This window comes from Pseudoliparis swirei, chromosome 20, assembly GCF_029220125.1.
Source record: "Pseudoliparis swirei isolate HS2019 ecotype Mariana Trench chromosome 20, NWPU_hadal_v1, whole genome shotgun sequence".
Lineage (NCBI taxonomy): Eukaryota > Metazoa > Chordata > Actinopteri > Perciformes > Liparidae > Pseudoliparis > Pseudoliparis swirei.
Genome location: NC_079407.1, coordinates 24,327,291 through 24,352,384, shown reverse-complemented (window position 1 = coordinate 24,352,384; position 25,094 = coordinate 24,327,291). Strand labels below are relative to the sequence as shown.

At 44.9% G+C, this 25,094-nt stretch overlaps 1 protein-coding gene across 3 annotated transcripts in view; it reads left to right on the top strand.

The window, feature by feature from the left end:
• sik2b (salt-inducible kinase 2b) overlaps positions 1-17,233 on the top strand; it is a 50,627-nt gene extending 33,394 nt beyond the window's left edge. The window contains exons 7-15 of one of the 3 annotated variants that reach the window (XM_056440819.1): positions 5,330-5,586; positions 6,517-6,669; positions 7,399-7,557; positions 8,668-8,899; positions 9,000-9,284; positions 11,560-11,717; positions 12,501-12,614; positions 12,815-12,900; positions 13,557-17,233. In XM_056440819.1, coding sequence (XP_056296794.1) covers positions 5,330-5,586; positions 6,517-6,669; positions 7,399-7,557; positions 8,668-8,899; positions 9,000-9,284; positions 11,560-11,717; positions 12,501-12,614; positions 12,815-12,900; positions 13,557-14,145 — 2,033 coding nt within the window. In that variant the 3' untranslated portion in view covers positions 14,146-17,233. Of the gene's footprint in view, positions 1-5,329; positions 5,587-6,516; positions 6,670-7,398; positions 7,558-8,667; positions 8,900-8,999; positions 9,285-11,559; positions 11,718-12,500; positions 12,615-12,814; positions 12,901-13,532 lie in introns of all 3 variants that reach the window. The other 2 variants (XM_056440817.1, XM_056440820.1) reach the window with 2 other exon arrangements.
• Positions 17,234-25,094: the final 7,861 nt, after the last annotated feature.

The following is a 25,094-nucleotide window of genomic DNA, read 5'->3' as shown; positions in this document are numbered from 1 at the left end:
CATCCTGCCGCTCGCCGGTGAGCGCGGTCGTCCTTCAATCAGAGCGTCGACGTGTCCTCGGGCAAGACGCCGAACCCCAAAATTGCTCCCGTAGCGGCGTTGATGGTGTGTGAATGTCAGTGCAACCGTAGCTCCTCCCATCAGTGTGTCTGTGAATAAACGATGACGTCATCAGTCGGGTTTAAAGGTGATTAAAGGTCCCTCCGCTGCACACTTTTAATCCATCAGAAGAAATCAATGCTTTGTTTTCACTTTGATTATTCTACTTTTCTTTTTATATTTCTGTGTAACTTAATTTCATGTATTCTTTACATACAATGGGTGAATGACGTCAAGTGTTAAAACCACTTTGAGGGGTTGGACGACTAGAAAAGCGCTTTACAAGTACAGGTCCATTTACCAATTACCATTTATTCTTGTGAACGTCGTATCTCAGGAACACCTGAAGGGAATTTCTTCATAAATTACTGATGTCAAAACCCTTATTTGGCCATAATTAACTAACAAACTAGTACAAATTCAAATTATAAAGCAATTTTAAACAAATGTTAACCAATGAGGTGATTATTTTATATCCAAAAGGTCAATTGTGAGAACATAATGTTCTGCTAAAAAAAAGAAGTCTATCCATTATTAAATTCCGTAACATATTCAACATTTGATTGGATCCTAAATGGGTGGCGCTTAACTTGACCCTGTGGTTGTTATGTAATCTTCTGTGTGAAGCGTCCGTGTTTTAGAATTTGTCGCTTCTCTGCCGCAACATCCCTAATTTGAGGCATCGTCTCCCGTCCTCGTATCAGAAGCCGCCTCATTGGCCGAGAGCGCGTGAACCGCGTGTTGTCTCTCTCGATGGACGTGTACGCTTATCGGCAGGTAGCAGAACAAGAACCGAGCTGACGTCGAGTCAAACGCATGTTGTTACCTTCGCATTGAAAATGGGGAAGGTTATGTTTTGATCGCTGTGTATTTATTTATTTGTATGCGTGTTGCTCGCATAAGTCAAAAAGTATTAAACCGAATCGCATGAAATTTCGTGGGATGATTGGTTATTATCTGGGGACCATTTGATTAGATTTTGGTATCAATCAGGTCAAAGATCAAGGTCAAGGTCATGGAAAGGTCAACATCTTCTTTTTACCATAGCACGGTCAATTTGTATCCAATTGGCATGCAACTAATGCCAACATGTTCATAATTCAATGCCCAATCTTGTGATATGCGAAGGTATGCGCTCTACCGAGTGCCCATTCTAGTTTATTTATTTATTTGTATGCGTGTTACTCGTATAACTAAAAAAGTATTAAACCGAATCGCATGAAATTTGGTGGGATGATTGGTTATTATCCGGGGACCATTTGATTAGATTTTGGGATCGATCGGGTCAAAGGTCAAGGTCATGAAAAGGTCAAAATCTTCTTTTTACCATAGCATGGTCAATTTCTATCCAATTGGCATGCAACTAATGCCAACATGTTCATAATTCAATGCCCAATCCTGTGATATGCAAAGGTATGCGCTCTACCGAGTGCCCGTTCTAGTTTATATATGCAAATATATGTTTATATTCACAAATGTGCCTCGAGGAGCTCCAGTCCTTACAACAAACAACATCCTTTATCCTTTGACCCCTCGACTGGGATGAGGAACAACTCTCGGGCTTTGACACTGTCCCTCAGGGTGAGACGGGTTATATCCAAGATGGATTTGATCGGGTCCCCTCGTTCCTCCTCACTTCCAACCTGATGAGCTTGTCGAGACTGCTGATCTCCAAGCGCCGATGCCACCGCCCCATCACGCCACCACGGAGAACAGAGCAATGGCTGGAAGCCTTTTGCACACACACACACACACACACACACACACACACTGTCTGCTCTGTTCCTTTTACCGAAGAGGGTTGTGGGTCCGGCCCATTTTAAATGTGCACCCTCCTGACTTTCCCTCTTCCTGGAAGGACAACCACGACCGGAGGCTTCCTCTTCCTCTGGTAGTCCACAACAAGCTCATTGGTTTTACTGATATTGAGCTCCGGGTCATTGTTGTTACATGTGACAAAAAGCTCTCAAAATAGTCTCCAAGTGAAGCCCGCATGTTCTCACTGGGACTTCATCCCCGGGATGATGCAAGTCCATATCATAAGTGTCTCTCCTTCAAAGTCTTTATAACATAGTACATATATCATGAGTCTGGACGGAGATGGATGTCTGAGTTTCCCACGGCGTGGACTCTGATGGAGGAAAGAGTCTCATGAGAAGTCGTGTTCTGGACGCTCGGTACGCGGATCACGCCTTCCTGCTTTCAGTCACCATGCTGATAAATGTCTGCTGCAATGGGTCAGGGGCCCATTTCATTAATGTGAGAGCATCACGCTCATTTGAAGGGGAATATGGTGGAAGACGCTGTCCTTGTGTGTGTGTGTGTCGCTGTTTCTGGGCTGCAGAGTGAGTCAGGTTGGCCCTGCTGTTAGCGGCTGTGCTAGCTGGCTGGAGGCAGATTTATTCCAGAGCTGGAGCTGTTTATGTAACCTAGGGAAGAGCCAGTGAAGCCTCCCAGCAGCTCGTCTGTCTGCCTGTCTGTCTGTCTGTCTGTCTGTCTGTCTGTCTGTCTGTGTCGAGCTCTCGCCGTGTGATGCATCTTCCTGTCTGTCTGTTTTTCTCGGCGTACGTCTCCGTGCAGCTTGATAGACAGAAGGAATGCACACAAACAAACCTCGGTCAGATATATTGTCTGAAGTGCAACATTTATCCACACACAGACGAATGGAGGTGCCATCTGGAACCAAAAATGGTTCTTCAGATTGATGCCATAGAAGAACCATTTCGAACCAGGGTTCTTTAAAGAACAATTTCCTTAAAGAGTTCTTTAAATAACCTATAAAGGAGTCTCAAAGAACCTTCAACATGTGGTTCTATAAGGCACCATTTCTGGTTCCACAGAGAACCTTTCAAACCAGGGTTCTTTAAGAACCATTTCCTGAAAGAGTTCTTCAAAGAACCCATAAAGGTGTCTCCCAAAACCTATAAAAAATGGTTCTTTAAGGCACCGTTTCTGGTTCTATAAAGAAACTTTAAAACCAGAAGGAATGAACCATTTCCTTAAAGAGTTCTTCAGAGAACCTATAAAGGAATGTCAAAGAACCTTCAACACATGGTTCTTAAAGGCACCATTTCTGGTTCCACAAAGAACATTTCAAACCAGGGTTCTTTAAAAACATTTCCTTAAAGAGTTCTTCAAAGAACCTTAAAAACATGGTTCTTAAAGGCACCACTTATGGTTCCACAAAGAAACTTTTAAACCAAGGTTCTTTCAAAAAAATATTTCCTTAAAGAGGACTTCAAAGAACCTATAAAGGTGTCTCAAAGAACCTTCAGAAAATGGTTCTTATCGGCACCATTTCTGGTTCCACAGAGAACCTTTCAAACCAGGGTTCTTTGAAGAACCATTACATTAAATAGTTCTTCAAAGAACCTATAAAGGTCTCTCAAAGATCCTTGGAGGCGAGTGGAGGTTTATCGGGACCTTGAAACAATTAAGAATCCAGGAGAATGTAGGAATGTAATGTCATCTCCGTGGCCAGATTGACAAACAAGTCCCGCCTCCTCCTCCTCCCCGGTCCGGCCCCTGTTGCCCTGAACAAGGAGAACAGAGTGTGCTGGTTTTTATTCATCCAGAAACACCATCTCCACCTCTCACCGGGGAACCCTGGGCTCCGTCAACGTGTGGCTCCGCCCCCAGCTCCCTGACTCCCAGTAACTCCAGTGGATGTTGCCGTGCGTCTCCCCGGCTGACTCGGAAGCCCGTCGTGCAGAAAAAGCCTCTCGTCGTATCATACAGAATCATTTTCTCCACGAAATTTAGAAATAATGACATGCTCCCAAGAGCCCAAGGTTAATAAAGTCCTCAAACATCCCAGAGATATTCAATTAACAAAGTGGCCTTCTGCTATGAAGTATCTGCTACTTTATTCTGCTCCACTTGACACCTTGAGAAATAATAAAAGCCACACCTTGTGAAGCTCGGCCGCTCGTGGCATTCCGTGTTTTCTGTCCCGCCACACCGACACCAGAGGGGTGTGTTGTTTTCAGAAGCTCTCCCATCTGTTTTTGAGTTATGTAATTAAATCACAGTTTTCGTTGCATTTAGTTTATAACTGTCTGTATTTAGGGCTTATCTTCATTTTTTTACAGGCATGCAATATGGTCACATGTGTTTATTGTTATTGTCTTTATTGTTATAGTCTGTTACTTTTAAGCTCATGTGTCCGATGCAGTCAATGAAGTGGAAGGAATCATGTACACTCTCGTCTTCGTCTTCGTCTTCTTCTTCTTCTTCTTCTTCTTCTTCTTCCTCCTCCTCCTCGATACCACTGGGATGGTTATGTCACGATGGTGTAATGCACTGGATGAGAACAGTGTGTCAATCAACCGGCAGTCATCCAGCTCTGACGAATGTGTCCAGCTTCACCCGTTGCTATAAACATCGGAGGAATGTGTAGCAGGGAGTTTCTGAACCAGAACTACAACCAACACGTGTTTTCTTTAATGATTAATCTGTTTCATTTAGCAGCAGGTTATTTGGGTACAGATGCTGTACGTGGGGGGTAGGAATGCAGGAACTATAATCCTGTTAGGAAGCCACCAGCTGTGTCTGACGTCCAGTTCATCGAGCCACCGACTAGAGGTGAAGGGCTCTCATTAAGAGGAGAGGGAAGTACAACAAAAAAAAAAAAGTGTAGATCCGCTGCTCGGAAATGACAGCGGAGAAAAGAATTCAGCCGAAGTGTTATTTCTAAGTCCGCTTCACCTGGGCTGCTTTGAGGACACAATGCTTTATGGCTCAATTTGACTTCATCGTAGTGAGTAAGTAAGTGATTTATTTCCATAGGTACATACATAACGTATACATAGTGACAGGCATTGACAAAACAAAAATGTATGGGAGGAGGAGGAGGAGGAGGAGGAGGAGGAGGAGGAGCTGGAGCTTGTTTGTCAATCTGGCCACGGTGATGACATTACATTCCTACATTCTCCTGGATTCTTAATTGTTGGACGCTAAAGGCCCCGCCCCTTTAGCCCCGCCCCTCCCAACTACCACAGGCACACAACAGTACACGCACATATTGATCAAAACATAACATTTCGTACAAGCAACAACAAAACCCCAGAACAGGAAAAAAAAGCTTAGCTTATAGAAGAAGCGCTCTCTACATCATCAAACATAAACAACCTCTTCTTCTCCCCCAAAAAAAGTGTTCATCTAAAAAAAAAAAGAGAAAGGCCTCATCCATTTTTTAATTTTTTATTCTCCCGCTCCCCGCCCCTCGCAGACTGTGAGCACCTGATCCGCAGGATGTTGGTCCTGGACCCGTCGAAGCGTCTGTCCGTGGCCCAGATCAAGGAGCACAAGTGGATGGCGCTGTACGCCCCCGTGCAGAGGCCCGTCCTGTACCAGCAGCCGCTGAGCGCCGAGGGCGAGGCCGGCGTGGGCGAGGCCGGCGTGGGCGAGGCCGGCGTGGGCGAGTACAGCGAGCAGGTCCTCCGCCTGATGCACAGCCTCGGCATCGACCAGCACAAGACGATAGAGGTGAGGACGGAAAAGGTCAGAGCCTCAGACTGCGGCACAGATAATGGTTTTAACTATACGCATCCAAGCAGAATGGGAACAACATAATAACAGATTTAAGAAGGATATGGATGTATGGAGTAAGGAAAGAAGTGCACTCAAGTTTGGTTTTTTTACACTACAACTTTGCTATATTTCAGTGGGCAAATGTTGTTAATCTTACTTGATTATTTACTGATATTTGCTTATTGTAATTCATTACTGAATTTATAAAATTATTTTGTAATATATAGCAAAAAGTAGCTATTAAAATATATCCACTCCCTCATTAAACAGTATTTTCGTCAGTGTACAACTTTGCTATATTTCAGTGGGCAAATGTTGTTAATCTTACTTGATTATTTACTGATATTTGCTTATATTGTAATTCATTACTGAATTTATAAAATTATTTTGTAATATATAGCAAAAAGTAGCTATTAAAATATATCCACTCCCTCATTAAACAGTATTTTCGTCAGTGTACAACTTTGCTATATTTCAGTGGGCAAATGTTGTTAATTTTACTTGATTATTTGCTGATATTTGCTTATATTGTAATTCATTACTGAATTTATATAATTATTTTGTAATATATAGCAAAAAGTAGCTCTTAAAATATATCCACTCTCTCATTAAACTGTATTTCTGTCAGTGTGACACAGAGGCAGTGGTTTTAAATGTATTATTTAATGTGCGCGTCTTTTCTTTTTCATGGATTATGTGTTGTGTCTTTATTTTCGATACCCAGCTCATTAGCTGCTGCATTGCTTTCACACGGCGAAAACAAACAGAAGTATTTTATCTGCATATTTCAAGGACTCAAATTTAAGTCCTCCACAATGGAAGGTGTGGTTTTTTTTTTTGGTAATCGCCGCCGCCGCCGTTCACACGTTGCCCGCCGTGCTCCAGTCTCTCCAGAACAAAAGCTACAACCACTTTGCCGCCATCTACTACCTGCTGGTGGAGCGGCTCAAGGCCCACCGCTGCAGCTTCCCCGTGGACCAGCGGCTCGACGCCCGCCAGCGGAGGCCCAGCACCATCGCCGAACAGGCCGTCGTCAAGGTAACCGCCGGGTCCCGTCATAATGCGTCCGGACATTACCCTCCACGCCTCCCTGATCAAAGCTGCGTTATTCACACCTGTGACCCACGGAACAAATACAACGGACGGACGCGACCCATTAGAGATATTTATTCAGCCCGGTTCTGTTTTCATCTCCTTTCTTTTCGCTCAGCCTTGATGTTGGCGTGTCTTCCTCGCTTAAATTATTACCTTCGCATTGAAAATGCGGATGGTAATGTTTTGAGCGCCGTGTATTTGTATGCGTGCGTGCGTGTTATTCGCATAAGTCAAAAAGTATTAAACCGAATCGCTTGCAATTTGGTGGGATGATTGGTTATTATCCGGCGACCATTTGATTAGATTTTGGGATCGATCGGGTCAAAGGTCAAGGTCATGAAAAGGTCAAAATCTTATTTTTACCATAGCGCGGTCAATTTCTTTCCAATTGGCATGCAACTAATGCCAAAATGTTCATAATTCAATGCCCAATCTTGTGATGTGCGAAGGTATGCGCTCTACCAAGTGCCCGTTCTAGTTCATTATATTATTTTCTTGCAATCTCTATTCTTTTTTTTTTTACCATCTTGTATCTGGATTTTTAAAATTGTTTTAGATTTAGTCGCAGTTACATTATTATCAAGGATGTTATTGAGTTTTGGCCCGTGAACTGGAGCTGTTTTTTTACATTTTTTAATGTCATAAAGTCTCTGTTTTCTCAATTCTCTGCAGCCCACCGGCGGCTCCGCCCAGGTGGGTTTGCTCCCGCAGGGCGTCCGCCTGCTGCGCTCCCCCGCCGCCCCCCAAAGCCCCGCCGACGCCTTCACCTTCCCCCAGTCGGCGTGTCTCCTGGAGCAGAATTTCCTGGTGGAGGACGTCAACACGCCCAAAGTAAGTCCAATCCCCGGTGAACTCTGCCGCAGGTTTTTACAAGACGTCCTTCTGATTGCGCGTTCGTCTTTAATTGGACTTTTCAGTTTATTGTGGTCGATTTCAACTTGCAAGGAGGTCACGAAAAGTTATCCCGATAGTGATAAACTTTGATAAGCATACCCACTGACAACGAATCAGAAATGTGTGTGTGTGTGAACTCCTCTGAGGTTTGAGCGTTGCCCTGTCAACCTGCCAGAGAGCAGCTGACTTGTTCTCTTATGTTAGAACTCAGCCAACACTCACATCAGACAGGACAGCTGCCTGTCCTGCATGGTTTCGACACACACACACACACTCTCAAACACACACACACACACACGATGCTCTCCCTCTTTTTATTTGTGCCAAATAGCAACCTTTTCCTTCAGGCCTGTTGTTGACTAACAATTACAAAACACAAACACCAGTGGTGTGATTTGACGTCCTCACTCGTGTGTGTGTGGTTATGTAAGCGGGCTTGTGATGATGTGACCTAATGCGTAGCTGAGTGAACACACATGGACAGGAAGCTGCTGCGTTGAGTGACGTCGCCGCTGTGACCTCCTTCATTAACCCGACAGCTTTTTCTTTTTTTAACTTTTTGAACTCACTTTTACCCTATGCCCCCCCCCCCTTTTCCATGGTCTATTTCTCAAAGTTGGTTTCCCCACTTGTCCTCTCTCTGTGTGTGTGTGTGTGTGTGTGTCGGTTGGGTAACAGCATTCCTATCCCAGCAGACTACAGAAAACAGATGGAGAATTGGGCAAAGTTGCTCTTTCTAGACCAGCACCAGGCTTTCTGGTTACCACTTGCTCAGATGTGTGTGTGTGTGTGTGTGTGAGAAAATATGTCCATGTGTGTCAGTCGCAGCTCACTTCCTGGCCCTGCATTCCTTTATCCCCACCCTCCACTTCTGCACCAACACACACACACACACACACAGGATGACACCAACTGTGATGAGTGGAGGGAAAACGGAGGGAGGAGAGTAACTGATGTGGCCCTTGATCTCCGTTGGGTGGTCGCCTCGGTGTCTTGAAGATTGTTTACTCATCAGTCTCTCATCACTCGCCCCTCCCTCTCTTCCAGGTGAACGGCTGTCTGCTGGACCCGCTGCCCCCCGCCACCGTCCTCCGCAAGTCGTCCACCTCGTCGCCTAGCAACATGATGGAGACGTCGATCGACGAGGGCATCGAGACCGAGGAGCCCGACGCGGACGACGAGCCGCCCCACTCGCTCTCGGCCTATCAGACGGCGCGGTTCGGCCAGCGGCGACACACCCTCTCCGAGGTGACCAATCAGCCGGGGCCTTCGAACCAAGGTTTGACGTCACCTGATCACAACGCCCACGTTTCGGGTCCATCGCCGGCATTTAATGCGACAACGACGCCGTTTGATAACTTTTTTTATCCCCCCCCCAGGTAAATTATTCGCGATCGGCCACAACCCCTCCATGGGCAGCGTGGACTCGGACATGGGCTACGACATGGGCTCCATGCAGAGCGACCTCGGCCTGTCGGACGACGCCCCGTCTCTCGGCGAAGCGGCGCCGGCCGACGGCTCCGCCCCCGCGCCGCCTTTCTTGAGCGCTCGGCCCGCCAACCCGGCGATGGCCGTCCTGACCTCTCGGCACAGGGAGGCGCACAACCGCTCGCCCATCAGCTTCAGGGAAGGACGGCGAGCCTCCGACACCTCGCTCACCCAAGGTCAGAGCCACCCGGGGTCATTTTTTCAATTATTTCCCTAAATAGACATCCTTTCTTCTGGACACTCTTTCACATCCCCCATTTCTCTTGAGCCGCTCGGACCACATTAATAATATTAATAACTAGAATGGGCACTCGGTAGAGCGCATACCTTCGCATATCACAAGATTGAGCATTGAATTATGAACATGTTGGCATTAGTTGCATGCCAATTGGATAAAAATGTACCGCGCTATGGTAAAAAGAAGATTTTGACCTTTTCATGACCTTGACCTTTGACCCGATCGATCCCAAAATCTAATCAAATGGACCCCGGATAATAACCAATCACCCCACCACATTTCATGCGATTCGGTTTAATATTTTTTGACTTATGCGAATAACACGCACGCATACAAATACACAGCGATCAAAACATTACCTTTCGCATTTTCAATGCGAAGGTAATAATAATAATAATGATGATGCCTAAACCTTCTTCCCTTCATATTGTTCTCCCGCCTTCATGCGTCACTGAACACGCGCATTAAATGTTCTAGAAGGAAATTGGAAACTGTTCTATAATAAGCTGCTTTATTCTGTCGGGAACTTTTTTCAATTGATTGGTTCCTAATGACCTAATGTCATTATTTTCTGTTTTGATTCGTGCCTTTGAAGGATCATTTTAAACACCAAAGGGTTTGGGGTCCTAAAAGCAGAGTATGCAGTTTTAATAGATACGATGTTTGCCGATGGTCGTGATCGTCTGACGCTGTCGCTCATTTTAAAGAAGACAAACACAGATGCAGCGACACAGACGTTCTCCCTGTTTTGCAGAAAGATATTCTGTGAAACGTTAAAAAAAATCACGCGTTGAGAGGAATGCTTTGAAACCGCCGATCGGCCGCGTGTACACTGAGCGTCAACGAGGCGCCGAGTCGGCACGTTTTCTTAAGTCGCTACGAGCTGCAGCGAGTCGGTTCTGGAGAGGCGATGTTCATACGGCCGACACTCTGAGACCCGAGAGCAGCAGGCGAGAGGAAGAGCCTCGATTCTCATGACGCAACACCTCCGCTCCCTCACACCCTCCTACACACACATACTGTATATACATGAATATGCATACACATTCATATATATACACACATATATATATATATGAATATGCATCTGTGTGTATATGTATGTGTGTGTATATATATATATATATACATACATATATATACACATATATATATGAATGTGTATGTACATGTATATATATATGAATATGCATGTGTATTTTTACATATATATGAATATGCATGTCTTTATATATATGTGAATATGCATGTGTTTGTACATGTGTATATGTATGTATATATTATATATGAATGTGTGTGTGTATATACTTATGCATGTATGTGTCTCATTTGCTCCCCCTCTCTTTCACACTTGTTATCCCCCTCTTCTTCTTCCTCTCCTCTCGTCTCTTTTCCTCTTCAGTCTCTCGCTGACGACAACGGTGATGATTCACGTTATGAATCACAGATATTTTTGAAGGTTTCAGCCCACATATCTCACTCTCTTCTCTCTCTCTCTCTCTCTCTCTCTCTCTCTTTTTCTACTTACGCTCCCTTGGTAAATGCTCATTCTCTCTTGCTTGTTCTAAAATCAATTTAAAAGGCACGTTTCAGTCCGTGGCTGTCAGGATTTGTCTTCACATGAGAGAAAGAGAGAGAGAGGAGTCCCACTATGAGTGAATGTCGAACGACCTCCCTCGACCATGTTTTTACATTAATCCGTGCCTCGTGGTTGTGAATCAACCTCCAGCCAAGTAGAAACCTATAATTAAAGATTACAAACGTTACTTCCACTCCCCGCCTGCACTGTGCACTCGCAGTAGTTCTGGTATTTGCGGTTTTATTTATTTCATTTGTCGGTAATCCTCTTTTTGTCGAGTGCGAGCCCGGAGGATTGTGTTTGCGTCAGACCGCCGAGTCCAGGTTTTAAATAACTCCGTCGCAGTGAGTCAGGGCCCGAGCTCGTCACCGCTGGATGGGTCTTATCGGCGCCGCTAGCTGTCGCACACACACAAAGACCTGTCGCACGCGCACACACACACACGCACACACACACGCACTCCCACAGCGGCTCGTGACGTGCATCCAGCCCACGTCAGCGAGGGTTGAGCCCCCCCCCCGACTCCCCGAGAGGACGGAGCAGCAGATATATCGTGTGAAGAGAGGGGAGATTCTGTTCTCTTGATGAAGACCTGACGGTTGTGTTGTCGGGGGTCCGGTCCGGCGCTCTCTAGGTCTGGTTGCGTTTCGGCAGCACCTCCAGAACTTGGCGAGGACCAAAGGCATCCTGGAGCTGAACAAGGTCCAGATGCTGGTGGGGCAGATGGGGTCCGGGGAAGGGGCCTGCACGGGGCCCCTGGGACCGCAGCAGCACTTGCACAACCTCCTGGAGGTCAGTCTCACCGCATTATCACACACACACACACACACACACACACACGTCACTCTAACCCATTTAAAAATCGTTCCCTTTCCCAAACCCGTTATCAGTCGGCTTCAGTCCGTCCTCTATCTCCTACCCCATGCTGTTGCGTAACCCCCAGGAGAGGCCGCCGACTGGGGCTTGTTTACTGCCCCCCCCCCCCCCCCCCCACACACACACACACACACACACACAGCCTGGAGCCTGAATGCAGCCATTGTGGAAGTCAGTCAGACTCACCCGGTAGCAGTGACTGGCTCTCAAAAGCACCCGAGCTGCAATCACACACACACACACACACACACACACACACACACACACACAAAGACAGGGCACACATATACACACACGTGATACACACACAGCCACAGGATCGATGGCGGACGCACAGACACGACCCAGCTGTTTGTGCGTCTCTCGTGATGCGACGGCGCCGCTCTTTGTCGGGTCGTGATGATCTGGCTCCATCGTCCTTTTAATTTGCTCTCATTCCCATTTAACTACTGCGTATTCCCGGCGGGGCGGGCCACTTAGAGCAAGGCATCTGGCTGAGCGAGTCCCCGCACGGGCATTTTTGGGGCAGGAGAACATGGATAATCCAGTTAGGACCCCCCCCCCCCCCGGTGATGAAGCACCCAGACCCCCCCGACACCACTTCATTAGCCGACAGGAGGAGGAGGAGGGGATCTGGGATGTGTGTGTGTGTGTGTGTACATCCCTTTGCTCTAACGCTTTTATGTTCTTGGGTTGAAGGGCAAGGCGTCCAAGCAGCAGGAAGGCCTCTCTTCATACCAAGGTGGGCCGCAGCCACCGGTCCTGTCCCGCAGGCAGAGTTTAGAGACTCAGTACCTCACTCACAAACTACAGGTACAGTCTTAACGCCGACTTCACACACACACACACACACACACACACCTGTTGTTTTTCGGGGGGGAAACACTCAGTGATGTCATTTGCCCCAATTGCAACGCGAATGAAACGGTTTGTAGCCACGGTAACCATGGTGATTATCCCGAACACTGTCATCAGTCCCGATCTCTCTCTCTCTCTCTCTTTTTGCTCCAAAGGCCAACGTTTTAGCAAACAGTCCCGCTAGCTGCCAACTTTTCTGTCAGGACACTCGAGGTTTAGAGCAACAGCTGCAGGAACACAGGTAAATAAATATATATATATATATATATATATGTATAGATATATATATGTCTGCTCACACGTTTCCCTCTTCGCTGTTTTTCTCGTGTGTTCTTTTAGCTCTCGCGACTGAAAGATTCAATTAAATGCAAATAAAGCTAAATAATGACAGTCGGTTGAAACCACAGAAGGTCTCAGAGCTACACTGGTATTGCCTGATATCAGATTGAAATGCCCTTTGTTTTCGTTTTATAAATTAATATTTAAAAAATGGTTGCCCGTCGAGTGACTTTCCTTTGGCCCCAAGTGGCCATTTGAGGAACTGCAGCTTTTTGCCGCGCTTTTTTCGCACGTGCCCTTTGGGTAGCAGCGGTCCCGCTTCTCACACGGATCAAAAGAAACACGCTCATTCAAGAACTGTAAACGTCATCCATGCTTTTCACCATTTTTGTGTTGCTATTTTTCTCGAATTGTAGCCGAGCGAGATACGTGTCTCCGTCTCCTACGCTCTGATTGGTTGACTGGTTCCTCCAACCGTCAATGAGCCACACGGGCCTTTTTTTTTTTAAAACAAAAAAAGGTCGATCACATTCGCAGCGGACAGAAACGACCGCGTTTTTTTAAATTGTGCCGTGTGTGTCGTCTCGCTCTCAGTGGGATCTACTGCGCTCCCAACAGACTGAACCAGAAGAGGATGCACCTGCAGCCGCCTCCGGGGGCCCCGGGGCTGCAGGTGTACTTCAACCAGATGCAGATCGCTGAGGGCTCCTACCCGCCGGGCGGCCCCGCTCTGGACCCGCTGGCGTCTCAGAGTTCTCCTCTGGGGCCCCCCCCCATGCCCGCCGCCCACCAGGGCGGTCCTCAGGCCTCGCCGCCCTTCAGCCTGAGCCCCCTGATGGAGCCGGGCGAGGGGGGCCTGGTTTACGTGAGCCACCACCACTACGCCCAGCACCTGCCTCCCGGACCTCACCTCCTCCTCCACCGCCACCAGCAGCAGCTCCGCCCCCCCCTGTCTCGCGACGCCTCCGCCGGCGGCCTGGGCTTCGGCTGCCCGGAGCGGCGCGCCTCGGGGCCTTCCTGCGAGGGTCTCCGCCGAGAGCGGTACGAGTTCCCGCCGGACGCCGCCTCGTCGCCCCCGCCCGCTCCGGGAGAGGCCGCGGCCGGAGCTCTGGCCGGGCCGGGCCCGCCCGAGCTGCGGGGCTCCCTCCTGGACAGCGAGATGATGGAGACCGTGGACTCCCAGCACGGCTTCGTCCTGGTCAACTGAAGCCGGCGGATGGCTTGGACAGAACGCAGGATGACGCCACGAGGACCTCCGGAGGACGGAGGGCGGCGTGAGCGGAGCGACGGGGGGGGGGGGGAGGAGACGCGTTCGCGGCGGAGACGAACTTCATTTCGTAGTCGCGGCGAGGCGAGAGCTTCTCCCCGCTGCGCTCCTCCCTCGGCCCACTTCCCGTTCTCCCTCTCCTCCTCGCGAGGCGGGAAACGGGTCCGACGGGCGGCGCGGCGCGAGCTTCGGCCGCCGTCGTCACGCCCGGCGAGCGTCGGGAATGAACTCGCTGCCGGGACCGTAGACGGCAGGGGGGTTGGGGGGGGGGGGGGGGTTGTATTTAAAATGGGACGCGGTCTACGTCCATAGACCGGTTCTCAAAACTCTTCTGTGGATTTTTTTTTTTTATTATTGGAAGAACAAAAAAGAAAACCGATATAAAAACGGCCCTCATTTATCTCGGCACCGCGGTTATCGCCGCAGATTCAAAGTTTTATTTTTATTTGGCACACTAACGCGGGACGAGGGACAACGTGACGCAACGCTAACATGTATATAACTTATGTTTGTCATTTGCTTTGACACACGCCCAAACCGTGCAGATTGAACTCCATCACAGCCATTTTTGTACTTTTAATTCATGGGGAAATAATCCGCGCGGCACGATGCTGCAGCGACGGGCTTTCTGTGTTCACAAATAATATTATTTTTTATAAATTGTAACTACTGATCGTGATTTATTTCTCACACTACTGAACTACTTTTTTTTTTTCCCAGCTTTCCATCCGATTGCACACACACACACACACACACACTTGCCAGGTGGCAACTGGCCACACGCGTCTGTTTCCCTGTTGAATTGTGGGTAATGCGTTTGCCTGATAAATGAGGGCCGTCGTCATTTAAACGTGCGTTCGGAAGTTGTGGTGTTTTTAGATACAGTCGATTTTATTCTACTTTTGTGGCAATACTGAAGCAATATTAATATTATTATTATTATTAATCCTTCATGTCGAGGGGTTGTGGAGGGGAAGCCTCGCTTGTACAGCCAACTCTGATTGTATCCCCGGGGGGACCTGAGTCATCGGCGGTGACATCACTTGAGCTGATGATGTAACCAGGAGATAATCCCCCCCCCCCCTCCCTCACTCACTCGCCCTGGAGATGCAGGGGTCTGGCCTGCAGACGTGGAGCCGGTGAGATCATGTTTTGTTTGCACAATTCGCACGTCGGGTGTTCTGCGTACGGGACTTCATTAGTCGTGAAGAAAAGAAAACAAAAGAAAAGACAAACACTGTATTGACGTCTCCTTTTTACATTTTTCTTTTACTTTTGAAAAACACAAACTGTGCTTCTCCCCCTCGGTGCAGTCGGAGGAGCTCTTAGAATGATTCTGGTTTACGTCCTCAATGCTCCGATCACCTGACACACTGGATTCTGACTCGGCGCACAGATGTATCGATGACGATGACGATGATGATTGAAAAAAAGAAAACTACTTTTCATTGGATCGACAGGACAGCGGACGTCAGAATGTAACGGCGAGATGATTGGACCGTGACCTTCTGCCAGACGACCTTCGGTGACCTTTGGCTTTGACTCTTCGTTTGTTTTCGCCGAGCAGAAGTTGCCGTGCGGTTTGACTCGAAGGCTTCAGAGTTTCAGTGAATGGTCTTAAGATGTGGACCAACTATTTATTTACAGTTACAGTCCTGTACGAGAATTAAAAGGGAAAATCCACCCTAAAAATGACCCCAATAGTCCAAAATAATGCGTCGGCTTATTTCGAATTTTTATTTTTAAAGACGTAAACATCATTATTGCTGAATATTTGAAGTCCACTTGTGCTCTACGACTGAGTGACACTGCTGGCAATGCACAGTTTTATCTCTTTAAATGTTTAGTGCAATTTCAATTAATATGACGTATCAAGAGAACGGGCACGTTTTTAGTAAATCGCCTTCTGGAAACCGAGAGACGCCAACGATTTAACGACGATGACCTCGTCGGACCAGAATGCACCAGGGCGCCGCGACATGCTGCCGAGCCGGTCCTGCGGTTGTTCTCGTTGCCCCTCCCTGTAGGTTCATAAAGGCCTACGCCCTCTTGTTTACTGACGGGAACCGGCTCACGCCCAGTTCCCGGCTTGTGTTTAAAAATGTGCTTTTAGAAAAGAGGAGCGCGAGGAGGAGCGGCGACGTGAAATATGTCGTCCGCGTCGTCGAGACGTGAGCGAGTCGAGAGTCACGGGGTGGATTCTTCCTTTTTTTTTTTTTTTTCTCCTTTTTTTTAAAGCGGAGTATTTGCTAGAGCCGCGACAGGATGACCTGTGGAGGTTGAGATGAGATGTAGCCAGAGGGGAGGAAGAGGAGGAGGAGAATCTGTAAGGAACCCCTTCTGCCTCTCTTCCCCAACACGACGGACACAATTCTTTCAAAGAAAGACGAGACACAGTCAAACTTTATCTGACCGTCGAAAGAGAGAAACGCTGGTCAGCTCACGACGGGCGTCCTTTTGTACAAAATTGTGTGTGTGTGTGTGGAATGTTTTAAAAAAGTGTTCAGTGTGCCTTTTTTTACTTTCACATATTTTCAAAATGTTAGGATTTTAAAATCGCACTATTGTTTCTGGTGGAACTCTTTTGAAATCATTTATTTTTATTATATATTTGTTGTTTTTTGTTTTCAGAAAAGAAAGTAGAGCCAGTTTTTACAAAGGTACCAAACCAAAGTCCCTCAGAAGTTTCCCTGTACTACGACCCACCGTGTGGAGTTTTTGGAGCTTCTCTGTTTTCAGTTTTCTTTAAGTGATTTTTATTTTATTATTTTTTTCCTTGTCGGGTCAATCGGTGTTTGCCATTTAAAAGTATTATAGCAATATTTCTCTAGTTGAAGACTAAAGTCATGAAGATTCTCGTGGATGTGTTTCCCAAGTATCATAAGTTCACCTCCTGCTGATGAAAATAAAACATCCGATCAATAGAAATCCACTTTTATATCGACCCTCTTTGACGTTGCATCAGCTCACCTGCTGCTGAGATTATAAAAAGAAGGTTTATGGAACATAAAGAGTTTGGGTCGGTGGACCTTTTTCTTGTGTGTGTGTTGTGAAAACTTTGAAATGATCTATATTGAAACACGGTTACAGACCTGACACCCCGCCATCTTCACACACACACACAGACACACACATACCCACACACACACATACCCACACACAGATATACACACACACACATACCCCCACACACACATACATACACACACACACATACACACACACACACACATACCCCCACACACATACATACACATACACACACAGATATACGTGCTGTGAAAAATAACGCGTTAATTCAATTACAGGTTTAACAAGTTTTGTTTTTTAACCGCATTTAACGCATGCGCAGAATGAGCTTCCAATCCGTCTGTTGTTGGTCGTCGGGACGAAAAAAAAGTCACTTGCAAAATGAGCTTCCAATACACCACTTCAATCTGAACTCTGTCCGCTCTCATGCAGACGGTCTGTTCATCGGTAATGATCCTTCCGCAGGTTCACCTACGGAAACCTTGTTACGACTTCTACTTCCTGTAGATCAGGGTCTCAACACGTCGATCGCGACCTGCCAGTCGATCGCGGCGTAGTGTTGGTAGATCGCATGACATTAAAAAGATTGGCCCGCCCCCTGACATGTTCTCTAGAGCACGTCTTTGTTCTTTTATTAAACTAAACGTCTGTTGTTGATCGTATCTCCACAGCAGCATGTCATTTCTGTCTCTTCGCGTTGCGTTAACACTTATCGATCTCCGTCTCGCGCGCCACAGAGCTCCGTGCGCGCGCATCGGGACCGAGCAAAAAAAAAGTCACTTGTCAATCTGGTTTCAGCTTTGCAGCGGTGTCCCCGCCGTCCCTTTCATCACGGCCCAGTTCATGAAGAAAACCCACACAGTCAGTTTGCCTCAGCAGCTGCTAGAGGAAGACTAGAGGCCTTTAGATTGTATCATGGTGGAGTTAATGGTTAACAAACAAGAGACAAATGCTCTGTTTAACCCTCCTGTTACCTTTACATTTACTAACATATTTTACCCTCGGGGTCAATTTGACCCCAGCAATTAAAACCTCCAGAAAATTATTAGACTTAAAATTGCTTCCCAAGTTTAAGTGTGAGGTACTTTATGTTTGTTTGTTGACTACCTAAATAGCCCTTTAAATAAATAAAAAAGTTTATATTTCTGATATGTTTGACACAGTGAAAAACAGCCTGGGGTCAAATTGACCCCAAAGAACACCGACATTAAACATTGAATGGGGTCAAATTGACCCGAAAGGTAACAGGAGGGTTAAACATTCTGTTTAGGATGAAGATGTATTAATGTTCCACATGGAAGAAAACTGCTAAATAACTGCTGAGTTGCAGCACCATTGTATAGAAGAATGTATAAATGTATATATCCGTCTTTTGTCATAAATCTCTATGTTCTCACAAAATATACCGAGAACATCGGTAATATGTGATTAATCATGATTAATCCACAAAAACCTGTGATTAACCCGATTAAACATTTTAATCGTTTCACAGCCCTAATATACACACGTGTACATACACACACACATACCCATACACACACATACCCATACACATACACACAGATACATACATACCCACACACATACACACACCCACACATACATACCCACACACACACCCACACAATCCCATTGTCCTGTAAGCGCACTCTGCAGCCACTCACGGCGCCGCGGGTCGCGCGCTGTGGGCGTCGGTTAATGACCTGGAGAATGAATCACAGCGAGCGCTTCATGTAATAAAATGCTGAGTCACGGAGCTCAAAAGCTCCCGAAGCGGTAAACCCAGCAGCAGCAGCTCGAGGACGGGTTCTGTTGCGTCATTTGAATATTTATATTGTCTAAAGCGAGACTTTAATTACAGACTAAACATTTTGTTGACAAGGGTGAATGACGTCAGAAATAAGCTTTCATTGTTAGTCGCAACTAAGGAGGAGATGGCAGGTATGCCAGAGGAAATGTTGTTTGATAGTATAGCTTGACCTTCGGGGTCAATTTGACCCCATTCAATGTTTCACGTCTCTAAAAAAATTATTGACATCATTTTATTTGCTTCATATTTCATGAGTTTTCCTAATTTATTGGGGACAACTGGGAGAACATAAAATTCACATGTTTTCAATGTCTTGTACACAACTTGTACGCATCGGTGTAAAACATATACGAAATATCAACTTATTTATTTTAAGGGCTATTTAGGTCGTCAACAAACAAACATAAAGTACCTGACACTTAAACTTGGGAAACAATATTAATTCTAATCATTTTCTGGAGGTTTTAACTGCTGTGGTCAAAAAGGGTAAAAGATGTTAGTAAATTTGAAGGTAACGGGAGGGTTAAAAATATAAAGATACAATAGTATACCACAACATTTTTTTAATTTTTAGCATAGTAGGGCTTCAAAATGTTATAGTTTCGTATACTAAGTGCCAACAAATGAATATTTCATTCAAAAGATCATAACAAAAGCTCATGGGATAGTATGTCTGTAAAAAAATCACAACAAAGAATGCCATATTAATCAATATGACGCATTAATATTTCATAAGGTAGTTACAATAAAAGTTGTCAAAGTACAGTAAAACATGAATGGTGCCGTAAAAGGTCACACAGTTTACGTAGTGTAGTCTACCATAAGAAAACATTCAGTCAAAATGATATGATTTAGTACGCATTAAAAAAGTCATTCTAAAATATCATGACAACTAAAAAGGTGCACTCGGGATCGGCTCTCCGTCTACCTCTGCTGTGAGTGAATGAATACATCCCATAACTAGAACGGGCACTCGGTAGAGCGCATACCTTCGCATATCACAAGATTGGGCATTGAATTATGAACATTTTGGCATGAGTTGCATGCCAATTGGACAAAAATGTATGGTGCTATGGTGAAAAAAAGATGTTGACCTTTCCATGACCTTGACCTTTGACCCGATTGATCCCAATATCTAATCAAATGGTCCCCGGATAATAAACAATCATCCCACCAAATTCCATGTGATTCAAGAAGATTTGACCTGTTCATGACCTTTGACCTTGACCTTTGACCCGATCGATCCCAAAATCTAATCAACTGGTCCCTGGATAATAACCAATCATCCCACCAAATTCCATGTGATTCAAGAAGATTTGACCTGTTCATGACCTTTGACCTTGACCTTTGACCCGATCGATCCCAAAATCTAATCAACTGGTCCCCGGATAATAAACAATCATCCCACCAAATTGCATGCGATTCGGTTCAATACTTTTTGAGTTTTGCGAATAACACGCATACAAATAAATAAATACACGGCGATCAAAACATAACCTTCCGGCATTTTCAATGCGAAGGTAATAAACAATCCAGTCTATAGACTGGAAGTGCATCAGACAATAAATACACTTCACCCTCAATCACCGACACGCACAACCAATACGCATAACAAATATTACACATATTGTATCGTATGCCATAAAAAAACATTCAAATAGAATTATAGTATGTCATGAAAAAGTTTGGGAAAATACCATCATCTAGTATCAGTCTTAAAAAATGTCAAAGTGTACCATTAAAAAAAATCTATAAAAATGTCCTAGTATATCATCGTATAGTTTTCCCATTAAAATGTAAGTATCAAGAAAATGCACAATGTTATACCATTAAAAAATGCAATAGTAAAGTATGTCATTATAGTATGCCATAATAATGCTATCCAGAAAGTGTCAAAAAGTTATAGTAATAAAAATAAAAAAAATGTATTTATTTATTTATATATGTATATAGATATATTTATTCATATAGATATATATGTATAAATATATATATATTTCTGTCTGTAATGCCTATTTAAATACTGTTTGTATGCTTCAAAGCAGCTTTCTGTGATAAATATAATTAATTAATAACATTATTCGCAACACCAAGCTCTGCCCGGTGGTTGAGATCCCTGAGCTGACGTCATCATTTTGTTCATCTCCATGACAACCACCTGTCAGTATGTGTCAAACTACGACACGACGAAACTCTAAAACACCTCACAGCGAAGTGCGTGTCACGGGGGGCGTGTCCCTAGCCGAGCCCTGATTGGTTGTCCTGCGGTTTCGCGTCTGCAGACCGGAAATGCATCAAGAGCAACAAATATACGAGAAAATAAAGTGACTTCGCGGCGCCGTTTGAGAGGTTTAAGGGTCGCAGAGAGAACACGTCACTTCTTCTTCTTCTTCCATTAACACATCACACTATCAGAGGTCTGTATTCTGTATTCTGTTATGACATCAATGGTTGCCGTGACAACGAAAGGAGGGTGCGATGACAACATCCTATACTGCGTCTTTCCAGACCAGGAGATCACAGAGCTGCACACACAAAAGAAGTACATTGACGATATATATATTATATATATATTGATATATTGATATATATATATATTTTTATATATATTTATATATATATTTAAATATACATACATATATCATATATATATATTTAAATATATATACATACATATATCATATATATGGATATGTGTATATAAATACATCTATATATTTAAATATATATACATTCATATATCATATATGGATATGTGTATATGGATATATATATTATATACATACATATGAAGAAGCTCAAGCTCTGAATTCAGAAGGAAACATTTACTTTTGTAACAAACTGGGCCTTTTCTGCTATTCACTATGCAAAACACCCACAAACAATTACATTTACGTCAGCATGGATGCTGACGTAAATGCTTTTGCTTTGCATGGTGTGTGTGTGTGTGTGTGTGATTTCATAAAAGGTCACATGCTCTGGTCGGTCTGTGAACCCCCATTACTCACCCCGGTCGTGCATCTCAGAGTGCGCACGCCGGACACGTGCCGGCCAGCAGATGGACAGAGGCTCACATCCCGGTGCCGATGAGGACCCAGGAGTGGGCCGGACGTCTCACATGAGCGAGCCTCATGTTTCCTCCCATTTATATCAACACACATGTTGTCTGGTTTATTCATCTTTGCTGCATCACTAACATGTGGCAGCATGAGGAGAAGAGGAGGAGCTGGAGCGACACGGTGAGCCCCGACTGATGTCACGTGTCACCTTGAGAGCATCTGGCCTCATTGCGTGCGTGTGCGTGTGCGTGCGCACGTGCGTGGGGGCTTTGCTCGACTCCTTTCATTATAAATGACGGCGTCCTGGGAGGCAGCTGCATTGACGTCACGGCTCTCAGCGCTGTCGAGGGCTCTGGCTGCTGAAAACCCCCCAAAATAACACGATCGAAATAGAAAGAAATGGGGCTGCTGCTGCTGTTTCATTACTGCCTCGTGAACTCAAGTGGATTTAGGGATGGATGGGGGGAGGGGAGGGGGGGGGGATCAGTTCTCGCACTCAAGTAATCGTGTTTTAATAAAGATTTTAGGTGGTAAAAAATAAATGTAGTTCAAAGCTTTGGCATGGTCCTCCTGAGGCTAGCTCAAATATAAATATATATATCAAAATATATATATACAAAATATAAATATGTATATATACAAATATACACTTCCGTTCAAAAGTTTGGGATCACTTAGAAATGACTTTTTCAAAGAAAAGCACTGTTTTTTCAATAAAGATAACATTAATCAGAAATACACACTATACATTGTTAATGTGGTAAATGACTATTCGAGGTGGAAGTGTCTGGTTTCTAATGAAATATCTCCAGAGGTGTATAGAGGCCCATTTCCATCAACTATCACTCCAGTGTTCTAATGGTACATTGTGTTTGCTAATCGCCTTAGAAGACTAATGTCTGATTAGAAAACCCTTGTGCAATTATGTTAGCACAGCTGAAAACAGTTATGCTGGTGATATAAGCTATACAACTGGCCTTCCTTTGAGCTTGAAGTTTGTAGAACAAAATTAATACTTCAAATATTAATCATTATTTCTAACCTTGTCAATGTCTTGACAATATTTTATATTCATTTGATAAATAAAAGTGTGATTTTTCATGGAAGACACGAAATTGTCTGGGTGATCCCAAACTTTTGAACGGTAGTGTATATATATATATATATATAAATACATCGGTACAGTATATGTGAGGAAAAGGCAAAGTATGGTTTGGTTATCAGTCTCAAAGGTTCCATAACCTCCATAATCTATTCCTACTTCACATATAGCAACAGCCCTCAACAGCTCTAACTGTAGCAGAATGTGCTGACAGCAGCTGCACACACACACCTGTGCTTCTCAGTGCATATGAGGTATACAGCCAAAGGGCTGGGTGGAGGGTTGGGAGGGCACACGGCTCAGAGGGGGGCTGATGAGAGATTAGAGGAGATTAAAAAGAGGAGAGTTGAGAACCTCATAAAGATCTCTGCCATGTGATTTATTGCCCTATAATCATCTATTGTTTCCTTTTTTTTATTAACAGATGTCTTGTGCGTGTGGCACAAAGAAAAGTGCCACACGCACACTCAATACATCCATTTTTCTCATGTTGCTTTACGGCTTAGATGTCAACTTGAAAGACAAATATTCTCTCAGCAGGCGTCAGCTGGAGGTCCACGGTCTGCTCCGACCCGCCCGAAGGTCTGAGCCTTCGCCAGATGTTCTCCAGTAGTTCACAGGCCGAGAACATATAGCTCACGCTTGAATGATATTTAGAACGAGAACGGGCACTCGGTAGAGCGCATACCTTCGCATATCACAAGATTGGGCATTGAATTATGAACATTTTGGCATTAGTTGCATGTCAATTGGATAAAAATTGACCGCGCTATGGTAAAAAGAAGACGTTGACCTTTTCATGACCTTGACCTTTGACCCGATCGATCCCAAAATCTAATCAAATGGTCCCCGGATAATAACCAATCATCCCACCAAATTCCATGCGATTAAAAAAAGACTGACCTTTGCATGACCTTGACCTTTGACCCGAACGATCCCAAAATCTAATCAAATGGTCCCCGGATAATAAACAATCATCCTACCAATTTTCATGCGATTCGGTTTAATACTTTTTGAGTTATGCGAGTAACACGCAAACACGCATTCAAATAAATACACGGCAATCAAAACATAACCTTCCGCATTTTCAATGCGACGGTAATTAGCAGAAAAAAAGAGCATTTCCCATTCTTGGACTTGAGGTTGTATATCAGTCAAAGAGGATATCATTAGAAGCTTTTTTTTAAAATACCAATCAATAACGCCACTGTCCAGCGAGACCGTCCAAAGTGCGGCAGCTGTTGTGACGCACGAAGACTACATCGACCAGAAAGCCTTCGTCTCCATCATGGAGCCTGGCGGAGGCTTTGGGGGACACGTCTTCTGAGGATAGGAGAAAATGAATGCGGTAGAAATGAAAAGAAAAAAATACTCTAAATGGACCCCAACATAAAGTCAGAGCTCCATGGAAACGTCTTCAGTCCAAGAGGACTCAACAGACCCAGAACACGTGGCAGGACTTATATGAACATGTCCTCTGGTCACTGGAGACTACATGTAAGCAGTTTGCACACCAACAAAAGAAAGGGATGAAACTAAAGCTCCAGCTCTTGAATCGATGCGAGAAGTCCGAGAGGCGTCGAGTCCGAGGCCGCAACGAATCCAGAACATTTGGCGCGACTTCACGTACGTGCTCACGGTCCCTGGAGACGACATTCAGCTCGTCTGACAGAAACATACCAGAGCTTCACTAGGTCTTCAAATATTCACGCATAGACGGTCAATAGATCAGCAGTTCTGTAGAAATAGAGTAAGCCATAAAACAGTGTATAGAACACCAAAAAAGTTACTCAAGTCTCACTAGAATATGAAAATGTGACGTATAGTGAAATACTAAGCATACATTAGCATCTAAAAAAAGACATCATAAAAAAGTAATTGTATAGAA